This window comes from Portunus trituberculatus, chromosome 42 (assembly GCF_017591435.1).
Source record: "Portunus trituberculatus isolate SZX2019 chromosome 42, ASM1759143v1, whole genome shotgun sequence".
Classification (NCBI taxonomy): domain Eukaryota; kingdom Metazoa; phylum Arthropoda; class Malacostraca; order Decapoda; family Portunidae; genus Portunus; species Portunus trituberculatus.
Window position 1 is genome coordinate 15,364,438 of NC_059296.1, and position 17,500 is coordinate 15,381,937.

General features: G+C 44.2%; 1 protein-coding gene and 1 long non-coding RNA gene across 2 annotated transcripts in view; one reads left to right on the forward strand and one right to left on the reverse strand.

Moving 5' to 3' along the window:
- LOC123517533 overlaps window positions 1-17,500 on the forward strand; it is a 138,374-nt gene that overhangs the window by 39,953 nt on the left and 80,921 nt on the right. The window lies entirely within an intron of this gene.
- On the reverse strand, window positions 6,634-14,990 carry LOC123517532 (transcription factor Sox-11-A-like). The gene is given in 4 exon segments (XM_045277683.1): window positions 6,634-7,883; window positions 8,027-9,340; window positions 9,343-10,123; window positions 14,772-14,990. Coding segments are annotated over 3 exon segments (1,191 nt in total). The 5' UTR covers window positions 14,886-14,990; the 3' UTR covers window positions 6,634-7,883; window positions 8,027-9,044.

Sequence of the window (17,500 nt, forward strand, 5' to 3'; positions counted from 1 at the left end):
CTCTCTCTCTCTCTCTCTCTCTCTCTCTCTCTCTCTCTCTCTCTCTCTCTCTCTCTCTCTCTCCCAAGGTGCATCCCTCCGTTACTTGTCATGTTAACTAGTCTGGTACTTGTCTATAGGTCATGTTAACTAGTCTGGTACTTGTCTATAGGTCACGTCGATGTTGTATATGTGAACGAAGGGTTTAAGTCTATAAATGTGAGTCTTACAGAAGATGTGCTGTCTTATTTTCATATCAATACCCATGACGAGTGAGTCATTTTTATGTAAGACCATGAATGTAGAAGTAAAAGAATGGTTGCCTAAGGATGTATAAATAGTGACTAAGCCATGAATCCTGTGACATTAAGTGAAGTCACATCCAGGAATGGCTGTGGAAGAGGACTTAGATGGTCAGATAAAAGGTAAATAGATTAAAGTAGTATATTATTATGCTGTATTTATATCTTTTCTTCATTTTACATTCCTGCATAACTCATGCTTTATTTCCCTTCATTAACAATACGCTGAAAGCTATTTTAAGAGACCCTTATTATGCAAAGTAGTTTTGTTTATCTTTCTCCATGAGATGTGTGTTCTAAGTGGACGACAAAGAGAATTACAGTCTGTCAAAGGAGCGAATTGGTCTATGGTTGTGAAAGGGGGAGAATACAGTGAGGGAACATATGCATGGTTCGTTGCTTAAAAGATCATAAAAGGTGTTAATGTATGGGTGGTGTAAAATATATATAAGTAGGGATACCATACACTTTTCATGCTTCTAACGTCATTCAAGTGACAGTATAGTAGTAGATTATTAGGAAATCGCCTTATGGTAAGAGAAAAGTAAACATCTACAGTTCGTGTTCTGTTTGCTGAAATACTTACTCTTGGCTCGTGAGGTAGTGTTGGGTTGCCATTGTTATGCTAAGGAGGGATGAGACGTCTCTGTAGATGCTGAGAGAACAGGCCGTGAGCAAAACTAACGACCTGCGGCATTAATTCCGCCTCTTACTCCCAGCAAGACCAAAGCCAACATCTTTTATGTGTCGGATTTGCCGGACGAAGAAAATGGCCTGGTGTCAATGAGAGGTGCTCACAGAATACGAGAAAAGAAACACAGGTTGCCCTTGGTCTGTCTATGCGCTTGCGATTCCGTTTCTCTTACGCCATGATTTCATTTGCACAACAAAGACCATTTCCGTATAGCGTGAGAGGCTCAGTGTGTGACGTAAGCGTGTCAGGTCAGAGACAAAAGTGTTTGCTTTAATCGGCTTAACATGAAACCGACATTGTAGCGCAATAAATTAACAAAATATCAAAGAGACAGTGAATGAGAGATTCCTTACACCATGCCCACTTCTCCCATCTCTCTCTCTCTCTTTCTCTCTCTCTCTCTCTCTCTCTCTCTCTCTCTCTCTCTCTCTCTCTCTCTCTCTCTCTCTCTCTCTCTCACACACACACACACACACACACACACACAGTTCAGGTATTTACCTTTACCATTACTGCACTTCTCATCCATCTTTTCTTCTTCCTCCTCCTCCTCCTCCTCCTCCACCTCCTCTTCTCCTTCCTCTTCCTTTTCCTCCCCCCTCCCGCTTTCCTCTTCCTCCTCCTCCTTAACACACTCACTCCTCCAGTCGTGCCTTTGCTCAGTTTTGACCTACTGCTCCTTAATTACTCGCTATTAGTGTCCATTTTCCTCTTTCCCAGAGCGATAAGTCAAGAGAGATTCCTAATTACTGAACGGACCAGAATGAAGACTTCACGGTGCTGAGGATGGGGAGGAGGAGGTAGAGGAGTAGCATAGGAGGGGGAGGAGGAGGAGAAGGAGGAGGACAAGAAGGAGGAGGAGGAGGAGGAGGAGGAGGAGAAGCAGGAGGAGGAATAGGAGAGTAGAGGGAGAAAGATTTCGAGGGATGGAAGAGGATTAAAACGAAAGTTAATTTGTGAATTTAGTAAAAGATGAATTATACGATTATTTGTAATTTATAACGTGTGTGTGTGTGTGTGTGTGTGTGTGTGTGTGTGTGTGTGTGTGTGTGTGTGTGTTTGTGTTTGTGTTTGTGTGTCTTTGTACTAATGCTTATGAGCCTAATTAACAAAACAACCAGGGAATAAGCAACATAATCGAGCACCTTAGAAACTTATAGGTAACAAAAATATACGAACGGTTATTAACAAAAAAAAAAAAAAAGGAACAAAACAGATCGAAGTAAGCGGATAAGAGATATTTTTTTGTAATCAACCGAGACAAAGTGCAGCAAGGTGAAGAAAAGACAGGTCTCTCGCTGCTCTTCACGTTTCTGTTACATCACTGTTATTAAAGGGCCTTGACGTCTGCAACTGATCCCTGAGTGAGACCATTCAATACTTTTCTCCTGGCTGTACCCTCTTTTACTCTCTTTTAGCATCCCGTTTGCTTTAAATATGCAGGCAAATGTGCACATCTACAGAGAAGAAATGCATAAACTGTGTGAGGTTTAAGAAACAGAATACTGACCACTCGGCGAATAATAGTTGTTGTGTTGTGTTAGAAAGTGAGATTGACAGGATCAGAAATATTACATATTACAGATCATAGCTACTAATGCTGTGAGCTCTATGTTGAAATGTGGTTTATCAAATGTCCAGTCAGTTGGAAACAAGACAATAGAAATCAGAACTTTAATTAGTGATGATAATCTGGATATTCTTGCTTTGACTGAAACATGGCTGAGTGAATATGATACTACGAAAATTAAAGAAATGACCCCTGACACTCATACATTTGTGCACATACCAAGGAACACGATGCAGACCCATACAGACTACATGGGCCAAGAAATAACCTTGACATGGGATGTCGAGTATTCGCAAGATGCGCACCAAGGATTTACAATAAACTGCCAAGTGATATTAAAGGTTGTGCGAGGATCGATATCTTCAAAAAGAAATTGAAGACATATTTGTTCAAGGAAGCTTATGATTTTCACGGCATGGAAATCGAAGACAATTATAGATGCTAGTTGCTTTTGAGGGAGGCTCTGCTGAGCGCTGCTCGCAGTGGATCGGAGCCTTGAACAAACACCCCATGTAACAAGTAAGTAAAGTAACACAGACACACACACACACACACACATACACGCTCGACTCACAATCGAGAGGGCCGGGTTCGAGTCCCGGAAGCGGCGAGGCAAATGGGCAAGCATCTTAATGTGTGGCCCCTGTTCATCTAGCAGTAAATAGGTACGGGATGTAACTCGAGTGGTTGTGGTCTCACTTTCCCGGTGTGTGGAGTGTATTGTGGTCTCAGTCCTACCCGAAGATCGGTCTATGAGCTCTGAGCTCGCTCCGTAATGGGGAAGACTGGCTGGGTGACCAGTAGACGACCGAGGTGAATTACACTCACTCACTCACGCACTCACTCACTCACTCATTCACTCATTCACTCACTCACACGCACACACACACACACACACACACACACACACACACACACACACACACACACATACACATGAAACCTTTCCTTCTTTTGTATCATTTCTTCTATTAGGACACTCTTTCAGCTCTCGGCGTCCTTGCACTCACTCCTACGCACGACTAAACGTACTCCACTCTCATCCACTCACATCACCTCACGTAAACACCCTCCCTCGCTCTAACAACACCTTTTCCATGCTTCAGGGTCACTTCACACGCGCCCATGAAAAAAAAAAGAAGAAGGAGAGAGAAATAATGAATTAATCTCGGATTTCACACGCACAGTCATCTTCATTTACAGCGGGACTCAAGGAACTAACTCGTCGGACACGCAGCGAGGGAGGTTGAGGGAGGGACGGATGTGTTCTGAGTTGGGAGTGCGGTCGGTGGCAGACGTGATTTAAGAAGACAAACTGCTCCCTTAGGTCCGGTTGTCATTAGGCAGATGGTTACCTTCGGGATAATGGGCGGCACACATGATTTGTGAGGTGATATTGAGGGCGGCTGATTGCCCAGGTGGTGTCTAGGGTACGACAGGCCAGGTGACGGGGGCCAGATAAGACGCCCGGTTGTGTGTGTGTGTGTGTGTGTGTGTGTGTGTGTGTGTGTGTGTGTGTGTGTGTGTGTGTGTGGCGGGCGTCAGGGAAATCTACTAAAACGGTTGACTGTGCGGCAGGGCAAGACACGCTAATCCTCCGTATTGTTGTTAGCAAAGCTGAAAAGCGTTGTTGTTGTTGTTGGTGTTAGTATTTTTAGCATATTTTGGAGTTTCTGTAGTACATAGGAAACTGAGATGGGATGTAAAAGTAAAGACATTTTAACATACGTAAACGCTATGCTTTTTATTCTAATGTCTATCTGTTTTCTTTTTTTTATTCTTGCATCGTTTGTTTAGAGATTTTATATTGAAAAAAAAAAAACTGACAATAGCAAAAATAACTGAACACTAAATAGTATTCTCTAATTCATTATTCATGAATGCCTTTTCTATTTTGCCACTGACACGACTGGGAAAGTTGTTTTATTTTCTTTACTTTCCTGTCTGTTCTGGAGTTCTTCCAATATTTAGGAAACTGGAGTGGGATGTAATAGCAAGAGTAATGCACATATCTAATATGGAAACAATAAGAAACATATGATTTATTCCTCGTAACTCTCTTTTTTTGTTTTTGAGAAATCTAAGAACATTTCTTCTTCGTCTTCTTTATCTTCTTCATCCATCCATTTCATCCATTTGTTAATTTATAATAAAAAAAATCTGAATGGGAATGGAAACAATGGTGCCTCTATTTCCATCGGAACACCAAACAATACGTCTCCCTTAGAAAATAAGATCCGAACATGATCAGCACACTATGTAACTCACCAAACTTAATGCTACAAAATACAAGGAATAATTATGAAAGAGAAAAATATATACAAATAGTTAAAGGAAAGAAAAAAAATAAAGGACTAAGACTAGTAAGCATTTCATCACTGCCAGAATGGCACGTGATTTCCGTAACTTGCTTCTACGAATCACACACTCGCGCACGCTCACACACACACACACACACACACACACACACACACACACACACACACACACACACACACACACACACACAAATGGCAAAGGTTACTCACAGAAAAATTTAACTAACCAGAAGCGATTCATCATTACATTACGGAAATCAGGAAGAGAAAAGAAATAGGAAACCAAAGCAAATTTCCATCTTGCCATACACTACATTCAATGACATAACTTACCTCATTAGAGTCAAAATAAACAAAGCACTTTTAATACAATAACCAATTATTCAGAAACCTACAGGAGGGATTGTTCTTTGCAGATTGTGAGTGGAAGGAGAAAAGATTCACTTAATTATCTTAGCAGCCTCAAACCAATCCATGACTGTTAACACGTACACAGCAAGTGAGACTAGAAGTCATGCCGGGGAAATGGAGGAATAGGAAAGATAAATCACCAGCTTGTCAAACGTATACTGGTTGAAGCCCCTCACCCCTGCCCTTCCTTTCCCAGTCCCTTCCCTTCATGGCCTAGCAGCCTGAACGTGTCATCGTGTCCTCTGCAGCGACACACACACACACATCATCACCCATTACCGTGTTGTTACCTTCTCTTCCGTTTCTTCTTTGTGCCTTCCATGTAGCCGCCGCTCATCCCTAGATGGTTCTTTGTGTTTTTCTACTTTTCTCATTTCTATTATATTGTGTGTAGTTTATTGTAATGGTTAATCTGAAGCTGTGCCGTCTGTATGGCTTTCTATCTGTCAGACTGCTTCTCTCTCTCTCTCTCTCTCTCTCTCTCTTTCTCTCTCAGATCCGTTATATACATTTTTTTTTTCTATTTCATGCAGAATTTGTATTGCAAATGTAATATTATACAAGTCTTCACGCAGCGGGCTTTCATAACTAGCAAACAAGTGTTATTTATTCAAATCGCATCATTCTCCAAGGTGAACTGCTGTGACACAAACGACATGCAAATAAGATTGGAATTCATGAATTTTCATACTAAATGAGGGATTTTTTTCATATTACATATGTAAATATTGTACATGACTATTCTGTTCAGAAAATACGAATCCAATGTAAATATTACCTTGAATGTATCAGTAATTTTCAGAACTCTTATTCGATTGCCCTTTTTTTTTTTTTATTTCCAACCTTAATGACTGAGGAGGTGAAGGCTGGTTGGTTGTTTTTAGCCTCGCCAGCCGTGACGCACTGCTCGCTGCCTTGAGTTAGTGAGTCACCACGGCTGCCGCTGCTTTCTGCTGTGCTTGCAGTGAGTGTTTCGTGCTGCGTCTTGTTTTGTTGGCGTGTCCTGTTGTGCTTCGTTCTGTCAGTTTCCGTTTAACCTTTCTGTTTATGGTTGCCACTCATGACGTAGTTGTTCTCACAGTGTGTTGAATTGGACTGACACATACTGGTTGTCTTTCCTGATGTGGATTTATGAGTGTGTGTTGGTGACGTTTTGTTTGTCTTGTTCCGGTATTCTTGGCTCTTATTGTGCTGTTGACTGAGTTACTTACCATGTCTCCTACTTTGTTTTTATGTCCATAGTTGCAAAGTAAGCATAATGGAGCGGTTTTCTTTTCCTTATCATGTTTGTAGTCACTGAGCAAGAAGTAATCATATTCAATCTATTTAGGAGCTGAAGGTGGTGCATCCAAACAAGCATTCGCATGAAACATATAAAAATGTATTTGTTTCTCACCCCCGCCGCCCCTGACTTGGGGAGGCGAGCGGTACACTACAAAATATATAAAACTTCCAATATCGGAGAAATGCCATATAGTTTAACTGTACAAGGAATATCTCATTATAACACTCTGTACAAAATATGATCAATAATATAATAATAGATATCGAGTAGAAGGAAGGAAAAATGGGCAGAGCCATGAGAAGAAACGAAAACAAAACAAAACAAAAAAGTAATGGTAATGCACAAATAAGACACTGTTCAGATGGGTTGGGTTTCGCTGAAGCTTGAGATCATTTGTGAAAAAAAAAAAAAACCTCTGACGGCATGAACCTTCTTACAGCTTATTTCCAACGGTGCACTGTGCAGCCAGAGGCACACACAGCGCTTCTCTAGATACTTCTGTTTCCCTTAAGAATGCATTGCTTCTTCAAGGCAACCAGGAGCCAGAGGTACACCTTATGTTCCTCCCTCCAGTCTGCACAGTGCTTCTCAGAGGTAGTGTCCCCAAAGGTACACTCAGTAACGCGGTACACTGCTTGAGCAACATTTAAATTAGCCAAAGTCTGAACACACGCACACACATAAAAAAAATTAAAAAAATAATTCCTTCCACCGATTCAAAAATTTTTAATAAACTTTGAACGGATAAACATAAAAATGGCTATTAAATAAAAGCATCAAATAATCATAAAAAAAAGTGAAACATCCTGCAGAGGAATTGGTTCACGTAGCATTACTGTACATAGTAATATTTGTTGTACTGACTAGAATTCATAAACAAACAAAGAAAAACTGCCATTTGTTGCTTTGTATTAGCACACCCCTCGTGGTGGCGTCATCATTAGCATCATCAGTGGGGTGGTGGTGGTGGGGGGAGCAAGTCCAGCGACGTCGCCTAAGTACAGACTCATGGTGGCCACGTACTCAACACACGGCCAGGATAACAACTCGTAGCTCTTGCCTATAATTCATAGTGGTAATATATACTTCTCATAACAATATAAATGCTTAGGAAACTACAGATTATTTATTTGCGGAAAGATAAAAGGTGGACGCCACTGAACTGCTCTTCGTGATTGGCTTAATGCACTAATGACATCATTCGCACACTGCCCAGTGCTCGCGGCGCCCAGGGGAGGGAGAAGGGGGGTGGTTGGGGGCGGAGAGGTGGGGTTCCTCATGGCGCCGCTGGGTTCTCTGGGAGTTCCGCAGGGTTCTGGCAGTTCTGTGAAAGACAAGGAAAGAAAATCATAAGTCTGCTGTCCTCCAATGTCCACCTGCCACTTGCCTCCACTAAATGAGAGGTGAGATATGCAGTTCAAGTGTAGCATTTCAGACAACACAAAGAAAAATTAGTAGAGTGCTTACCTGCAGAGTCACCTCGACGTGCCCTCTCAGGTACTCAGGTGATGGCAGGGTTCCGGGACACCTCCCTCTCTCTGCCCCTTGCACTTGCCTCCGCTTGCTCACCATTGGGCCGCTCTGAGGCTGCTTGGCAAGCTGCGGCACGGAGCGGAGGACAGGTACACGGCCAGGTGTCACCCCCTCCTCAGGAAGAGTGGCTGTGATGGTGGTGGTGGTGGTGGCCGGAGCTCCTCGCGTCCAGGCTGGCGGGCCCTCGGGCACTGCTCACTCCTGGACTTTTGCTTTGTTACTTATCGATCCTTTGTCACTAGTTATGATAAATATACACTGAACGCTCCTCCTTCGACATGACTTTTTTTTATTATTTTTTTATTTGTATCTGTATATTATAGATATATACTTTTAAAGCCGCAAGACGTTCAATGAAAGTCTCTTCAACTTTAATCCTCATTCGAGCGGTCTTTCTCCCCTTCCTCTCCACACCACGGAGGAGAAAGCATCACAGAAAGCCTCCAATAGTCACAGTTCCGTCCTTTACTTGCACCCAGACGAGCGTTCCATCTTTCACGAAATTAACAGAACCAAAGTTTTCATTTATATGTATATATGTACAATGGCTGACAAATGAGGCTTGTGGAGGGAAAATATATGTATTTGTATGTATATAATGCATCACCGAGTTGATTTTTTTGTGCACTGTCTTAATTCATGGATCTGACCGTCTTGGTTCACAGCTGCTGGTATCTCTTGTTGGTCCTGTGATTTGAAAGTCCTAAGAAGCAATGGTTAAAGGCACTGGCACCATTATGGAGGCTTTGAAAGTATGGTAGGACTGTCATTATTTTTGCAAATTGTTTTGGTCCCGTCCAACAAGTCTCGTGTACAATACTATTTTGTCTTCACTAGAGTACATTAAAATCTATGCTGGACAGATTATTCAAAAGTTCTGGCTTTCGTTGCCGACACGAAACAGGGTGAACAAAACTGCACTCGTGAAACAAGTGCTGGGGAAGGACGGCCTTTACGGCAAGAAGCTCCGGCCTCCGATCCACGTATCGGAGAGCAAAGTGTCGGCCTCCTCAGCTACACTGGAGAAGTCAAAGTGGGACCCTGAACTCGTGCTAACGGCATCGAAGTCGATATCAGCGTCGATGGAGTCCAGATCGACCTTCATGTCTGAGATGGGGATGAAGTCTGTGATGTTGTACAGATCGTCGAGCGTCGCATGCTCAACATGCAACTCGTTGGTATTCTGGAAGTCTGCCTTGATCTCCGTCTTAATAAATGGAGTTGTAGACGACTCAGAGATGTTTGGGAGCTGAGACCAGGGGAAGCGAGGCTCTGTGGAGTATACACTGCCTCGTACAACGGGTCATCCGGTTCCTGCTTAATATTGTTTGGACTGGTTATCGTGAGTTGGCCGGACGTTGAATGACTGAGGGTGAAGTTGGTTGGAGTGTTGGTGACAATTGGTGTGCTTGTTGAGTGATATTGGGCGGTGACGGAGGGGCTGTAGGTGAAGGCCGGTTGGTCTTCATACATTGAAGCACTCTCTGGAGAGTCAGGCAGCTCACAGGAGGGGCTGGCAGGCACCTCGGGAGGGGAATGTGGAGTCAGTGACATGACCCCGTTCTGTGGCATTCTGTGGGTTCTCTTGAAGTCGTCGTTAATGGTGATCTTGATTCCCAGTTTGTTGTGATCGACATCAAGCCCCTGTGTGTGAGTGATACGGGTATTGCTGATGACGTTTACAACGTTCTTAGCACGATCCTTGCTGTTGGTGTGATCTTTAGCCTTGACGACCTTCCCGCCACTCTTCTCCGACACACCCTTGAGCTGAGCCTTCTGGCCCTTCTTGCGTGGGCGGTACTTGTAGTTGGGGTACTCCCGAGTGTGCAACGCCTTCAAGCGCTCTGCTTCTTCCCGGTATGGTCGTCTCTGCTCCTCCGACAGCATCTTCCAGCGGCGCCCAAGCTGTTTGGAAATCTCAGCATTGTGCATGTCGGGGGCGTACTTGATGATTTCCCTCCGCTCCATCTGCGACCAGACCATGAAGGCGTTCATGGGTCGCTTGATGTGGTTGGGTGGATGTTTCTTAGTCTGAAACAAGCAGAGAAAAAAAACACATGAGAAACGTCGATAAAACGAAGCTCAGTTTATCGTCTTGCAAGGATGTTGAGCTAATGGTGAGCTCGACGTCCATTTAACAAGGCATAACACACACACACACACACACACACACACACACACACACACACACACACACACACACACACACACACACACACACACATCCTCGAATTACCAGTCAGATATGATATTCTCGAGATGGTTTAAATGGCTCAAACTATATATATATATATATATATATATATATATATATATATATATATATATATATATATATATATATATTAACATAGGCTTCTCTAGCAGAGGTCATGTCATTAAAATGGAGTCGTGTGTGTGTGTGTGTGTGTGTGTGTGTGTGTGTGTGTGTGTGTGTGTGTGTGTGTGTGTGTGTGTGTGTCGATGATCACGTACACACTTCAACATCACCTCTTTCATCCACACAAGAGAACAAACAACGAGCTCAAATCTCATCGGCAGGTCAAATCTCTCTCTCTCTCTCTCTCTCTCTCTCTCTCTCTCTCTCTCCTACAGGTCCCCGAGGCAAAAATTAAGAAGGAAACGAGGCCGAGTGTCAGGCCTCCCAAGGGTCCGGCAAGTTGTCATTAGGTTGATGGGTACACATATACTACATTCATACCCGCACACCACGAACCACATACATAATACACACTCATACTACCCATATATTTCGAGGAGCGTGTGTGCGTGTGTTATAATGGAGCTCATACAGAAACAATCCTCCCCTTGATGGTAAGAATGAGTCTGAGCAGTACATAGGCAGCTAATATAATGAGACAGCAAACAGTGACAACGATACAAAAAAAAAAAAAAAAAAAGGTAGGAAATGACAGTAATAGGAAAAATAACGAAGTGTAGGTGAGGAGAGGCTAATGACTACTGCTTTGCTGCTACCTCCCTCTATCCGCGCTCCTTCTCTCTCTCTCTCTCTCTCTCTCTCTCTCTCTCTCTCTCTCTCTCTCTCTCTCTCTCTCTGCCATCACTCCTCCCCCTCCCGTCCCCCTCACCCTCCTCGCGCAACCACCCACAACCCTCCAGTCCTACTAACGCGCTACCCTTATCATCCATCCCTTCTCCCTACCTCCTGGTTTATCGTCCCTCCCTTCACTCTCCCTCTCTTCCTCTTTCCCTTCCTCCTCCCTCCCCTCCCAGGCCACATGCTGAGTTGGTGTTAGCGCCTCACACCACAAAAACGTCATTACGCCACGCACCGCCCAGCTCTCCTTCCCTTCCTCCCTCCCTCCCTCATCCCTTTTCTCAAAGACCTCCCTCTCTCCCTCTCCCTTCCTACCCGCTACTCAACAGCCCTATCAACCCCTACCCCACATTTCGCTCGCGGGCATACCAGTACCTCGATCAAAATCCATCACCAGGCATTGATAGCTCGCGACACACACACACACACACACACACACACACACACACACACACACACACACACACAGCCGTGTTCAAAATGTATCCGCCTTTTGAGTGAATGATGGAGAAGGGGAAAAAATAGGATTAAAATTTACATGTTCCAGTTCAGACAGGTTGTGGGATCTCTAATGTTATGACGCTGTTCTTATTTACAACTAGTGGCATTACTCTCCCTCCCTCCTCTCTCTCTCTTTCTCTCTCTCTAGGGTAGTGTAGTGAGAGGGAAAGCCTATCACGTTAAGTTAATGATTGAAATGTGTCAATGTATGTACTAAAAATAAAGCAAAAGTGAGAAATAAACCTTGGTTGGTGGCAGCGGTTCCCTCCCTCCTTCCCTCCCTCTCCTCCCCACTTGGGTGTTGCGGTGTTGCTAGGGGGAAGAACCTGATGCGGCAACCCAAGCGCAAAAAGAAAAAAAGTAAAGTAAGAGGGGAAGAAAAAACGTAACACAAATAAGTCAACCACCCCAAAAAATAGGAGTAAGCCCAGTGACAGATGCCTTCAACGTGTGTGTATGGCGAGGGTGATTGTTGTTTTTGTTATTGAGTGAGGAAGTGTCTTGCTTGGTATAAGTTTATTAGTGTTGTTTTGGAGATGTGCTGGTCGTTAGTAGGCTCAGGAAATACTTGGGGGGGGTAGAGGGGGAGACTTGCTGATGTTGTCATTGGAGGTATAGTGCCAAGTGGGAAAGCACCCCACTCCCACCCCACTCCCACCCTCCTCCCTACTACATTCTTATCCTACTACTACTACCACCACCACCTCCACCACAAGCACCACCACCACCAGCTTAAGAGCACATGTCACCACCAATGCCTTAAGCAGCAAGAAAGTACCGATGACCTTCAGGACGATCAGTTATGCAACAGAGTAAGTGTGTGAGTGTGCTACTGACACGTACACACGCTCGCTCTCTCTCTCTCTCTCTCTCTCTCTCTCATGCAGCAGTCTTTAAGTGGTATTAAATTCCATAAACAGTCACACTATAAGGTGTAAATATTAATGCCGAGATGCCGCCACATCAGGCATGAGAGGACCACATTCATACGTATATATAATTCATGTACTTTGGAGGTCACATATGATGATGCATTACAGATTTACTTCAAAGAGTTGAAAATTTCTCTCTCTCTCTCTCTCTCTCTCTCTCTCTCATCCCTAACCTATTTCCTTTACCTCCCATCATCTACGATATATCAATAATTTCCCTCAACGTTCCTCCCCTTACCCTTTACTCGAATCCAACTCTCTTATCTCTTGGTTCCTGTTGCTCTTCTTGTCATCGTTGTCCGTTTTCCTCCCAAGCATCGATTTATTTACCTCGATATCGATTGAATAAACATGTGAGCTGTATGTGTGGTTGTTAAAGGTTAAGACGCACCATATATTTCATTACTACACCATTAGTTACCAACAAGTCAAAGGGATTCTGGGTCAAAAAGAGGAAAAACGACATAGCGAGGTTTGGCTTGGCTGGGTGCTCGTGGCCGCGTGTCTGCCACCACTCGGCCGCTACGCTCACGTTGTTGTCGTTGATTCCCATTTCGAGGGTGGCTGGTTGGCGGAGGTTGACGGTTTAGCCTCATGACTGACTTGGCTCGCTCTCTCTCTCTCTCTCTCTCTCTCTCTCTCTCTCTCTGTGTGTGTGTGTGTGTGTGTGTGTGTGTGTGTGTGTCAACGATGGCATGGGATACATCTTTCGTTATTATTATTATTATTATTCATTACATGAATATTGTCACCTGGTTGTCATGGTCAGTTGTATAACACACACACACACACACACACACACACACACACACACACACACACACACACACACACACACACACTGCCCTTGTTCTGGTGCACTGACTAACACTTGCTAGCTTTGTCTTCTGCTATCACTTAAAATGCCGCCTTCTTTCGATGACACTAACATAATCTTGTATTTATGTACACATGTTCTACGTTCATTCGATTCGTATACATTAACATTCCATCTTCATGAATATTCTTACCATAACGTGTATGGCAACTGATATTAATTTCATGCCACCACTTTATAGATAACCTTGGGAGTGGCCGGTAAAATAAAATTACTACTGCCCTTCACTAAATGAACAGAACACAGAAAAAGGAAATATTACATGCAGAAATCAAAGTTGAAAATTTGTTGAGAGGGTAAAAATATAAGCAAAATCACTTATCAGATATTAACTAAATTGCGCCCAGGAAGAAAATAAATAAATATTAAATAAAACGCGTTGTAGATGTAGGTATGCCAGATGTGCCTAGACGCATATGTCCACGCTATTTATCACCACCGCCACCATCGCTAAGGACACATCACGCCAACCAGCTCTTATCACACGGGAGAATCACGTGTGGTCGTTCTGACGTTGTCTGTCACTTGTAGCGTCTCCACTTCCTTAACTGTTTACACGTTCATGGCCCTTCCACACACTGCCAAACTTCGCTTCACACACACACACACACACACACACACACACACTAGTTGCCAGGCGAGGCATGAAATGTAGCCTAGGTGAACACATGTGTGTATGATATCAGTGGCTAAGGTTTACACGTGATATTGGTGAGTGTTTAACCGCTCGCCCATAAACGCTAAACACCTAAACCGCTGAGAGGGTGAAACAAGTTGAGAGACGGAACGAGTAAGCTTCATTAGGCATAGGTGTATGTAGTAGCACTTCATTGTTTCAGAAGAATGTAAACTGTAGTAGACTACAATCAAACTACAAAATTTAACTTCAAGATTTTAAGTAGAATCCCAGCACAAAATTTATAAATTATGATGCAATTTTTTTTTCTCCCTTGTCATGCGTTATATACAAAAGAAAAAACATTCTACAGAATCTGAATTGTGATGAAAATGTTCATCATTTCGACACAACACTGATTCCCCATGACCTCTGCCAAGACGGGTCTAACTCAAGGGTCGACTAGGACTCAAGGACAAGGGTTTTCCATATCTAGTGCAAGTTTGTATTTTTTGAAGCGTGAGGGCGAGAGGCAGTGTGAAGAGTCGAGGGTGAAGCAAGAGCACACTTGAATCGAGGATAAGTGAAAGATGGAGGTACTGACGGGACGTGTGGCGGCAGCAGAAGCAACAGCTGACTCGCCACATGTCACCTCGTCCCGCCAGAAACTAAGTCCAAAAGTTGATTGTCCTTACCTGAGTGGCATCGGAATATGGCGTGTTTGACTTGTCGTTGACCAGCATAGATCCAAAAACTTTTGTGTTGTTGGAGTGCATAGGCACCCTTTCATAAACCGCGTTAGGTAACATTTTTGCCGTCGTGTTGACAGGCCAAGTCCACAGCGAGTCACTCTCGCAGCCCACGAAGTGTCTGAACCTCCTCTGTGCACGGCAAATCCACTACTGAGCTCCGTAGTAAACACACCATGCTTAAAGTGTCGGTCCGTCTGACGTCACCCACACACCCCCCCGCGTAAGCTCCGCCCACGTAGTATCTGGCTCAGCTACACTTCCATTATTTTCTCCTATGTTTTCTATAATTTTTGATTGTGTTATCGATTTTCATTATACAGTAGTTTTTAGGAATGCACATGCACACAGACCGTACTTTGATGCATATGTCGAGTTGCCAGAAGTAGCATGTACTTGGCAAGCTTTGGCTGATCGGCGATGGTAGAGTCCGTGTTATTTATATATTTTATACATTTACAAAACTGGCACGATGGTGGATGGTGTATGTCACTACGTCAGAAAGTAGCGCATCCCGCGCAAGTGAGCCAGCTTTACAGGGGCAGCGTTCATAAGTTGGTTGCCTGTCAGTATCAGGCGACTCAGGCCCCAGTGAACGAACGAGGGGCGGGGAGAGAGGTTTCGCTGCCAAATGCTCCTGCTAGCCTTCACTCGCTCTCTTCCTCCCCACTGTCCTCACCCTTCAGCCCAACAAACTTGCTGTATATAATTGTATGCTTGTCATAACATCTGTCAACGGCCTGTCGTTATGTTTCCACCACGACGAGGCGCAGTGAGGAGCAGCACCAACATGTTGACGCAGGACAAGTTAGTGACTCCCTCCATCAAACGCCATGCTGATCTTGACCGAGATGGTTGAATGTATAGGAAGTCTATACGCTGTCACCGGTGAGCCACTCTACAGTGGTGCTGTTTTTCTCGGAGGAAAAATGAATATATATGAATAAATTAATTACTTAACTAGAAACTCTCTCTCTCTCTCTCTCTCTCTCTCTCTCTCTCTCTCTCGACCGTGACCATCAGCTGGAAGCATATCCGGACCCAACTGTTTGGTCAGTGGCTGGCGGCGGTTGGTGGCCAGGCTGCTGTTGCTCCAAGGGCGTCACCACCAACCCACCACTACGCCGCCACGCCGCCCACTACACCCACAGCCACCCACCTAACTCCCTGCACCACCTATCCCTACAAACCACTATAACATTGTAATACTATGCTATAATAATGCCACTGATACCACTATTGTAATAATCTTATCAGATATTGTTCACACCATAACTACCAATTTAAAACACGTCTTGTTTGGCATCTCTCCAGATGACCCAGTCCGTATAGACTGCACCAACAGATAATGATAAATGAGATAAGAAAATAAGAGGTACTGTACTCGTAGGCTTGTCTGTCACAGGTACACTAATGGCTCGTGACGCCGAAATGCCAATGGGTGGAGCGAATCACCGGTGGCTGCCTCAAAATAAATGGAAGCTGAGGTAGAGTGAGGCCCACCTGCCCCTTAATGGTACTCTGACCACCACTTGCATCCCTATTACCAGGCCGCAGCGGACCTCGACATGTCGGTTCAGGTAAACTCGCCATGGGTGGAGGACGGGTGGGCGGGCGGGCGTGGGTCCGTCGGGTCTGTCTGGCCGAACATCCGGGAACTGAGGTGGCACAATATCGACCCAAGAGTCAGTCACTGGACCTGAATCGGTTGCACCCTTCACTTAAATTCCATGCACTTTCCTTAACGGCTGGCATCATTTATTTATTTAATCTCTCTCTCTCTCTCTCTCTCTCTCTCTCTCTCTCTCTCTCTCTCTCTCTCTCTCTCTCATATTCATTAATTACAGATTTGTTACAGTTATATATTTGCTTACTTATGTCTTGTCAATAAAAGATATTGCGCAACATGGTGAGTTGCAAATGAGGGATTTATCCTTGAGGCATCTACGCACACGCTAGTATTTGCGATGAGGACGATATGTATGTTTCCCATCCATGTCCACTGACGTTTTCTCGTGTATTTGCAATCTCATCTCACTTTGCCAGTTTATACGTATGAAAGAATGTAGATGGTATTATGAATGCCTATTTTTATCTTGTTATCTGATATTTCTTGCGTTCGTCAAAGAAAAACGTATGTGTTTCCACCCCTACCCTCTCTCTCTCTCTCTCTCTCTCTCTCTCTCTCCAATGTTCTGCGTAGTCGTGTATACGTATTCTACCAGCCATCATGACGTGGAGTTTACTTAACTTAACGGGGATTGCCACCTCATCCATGCCACCAAAACGGAGTGGATGTAATGGCGTGGCGCGCGTTTACTGGGTGTCCATGTGGTGGAGGGGGAGGTGGAGGGAGCGATGGGAGGACTGGTTTGGACTTGCAGAGTATACGTGAAGGTGGGAGGGAGGGAGGGAGGGAGGAAGAGAAAGAAACGGACTTGAGCGTCTTATCACACACTGCCTCACTCACAGGGAACGTGGGTGAGGCTTCGGTTACTCAGCAGTCTACCAGTTCACCATGCCCACCGTCACACCATTATATACCTTGTTGTAGGTCTCTACCGTGACTTAATATTAAATAATTTCACTGTTGCGAGCTTGATATGAGACGTGGTTTAATGTGTTATATGTTCAGTAAAGTTAACTGTTTTGTTATTCTGTTACCTCCATCACTA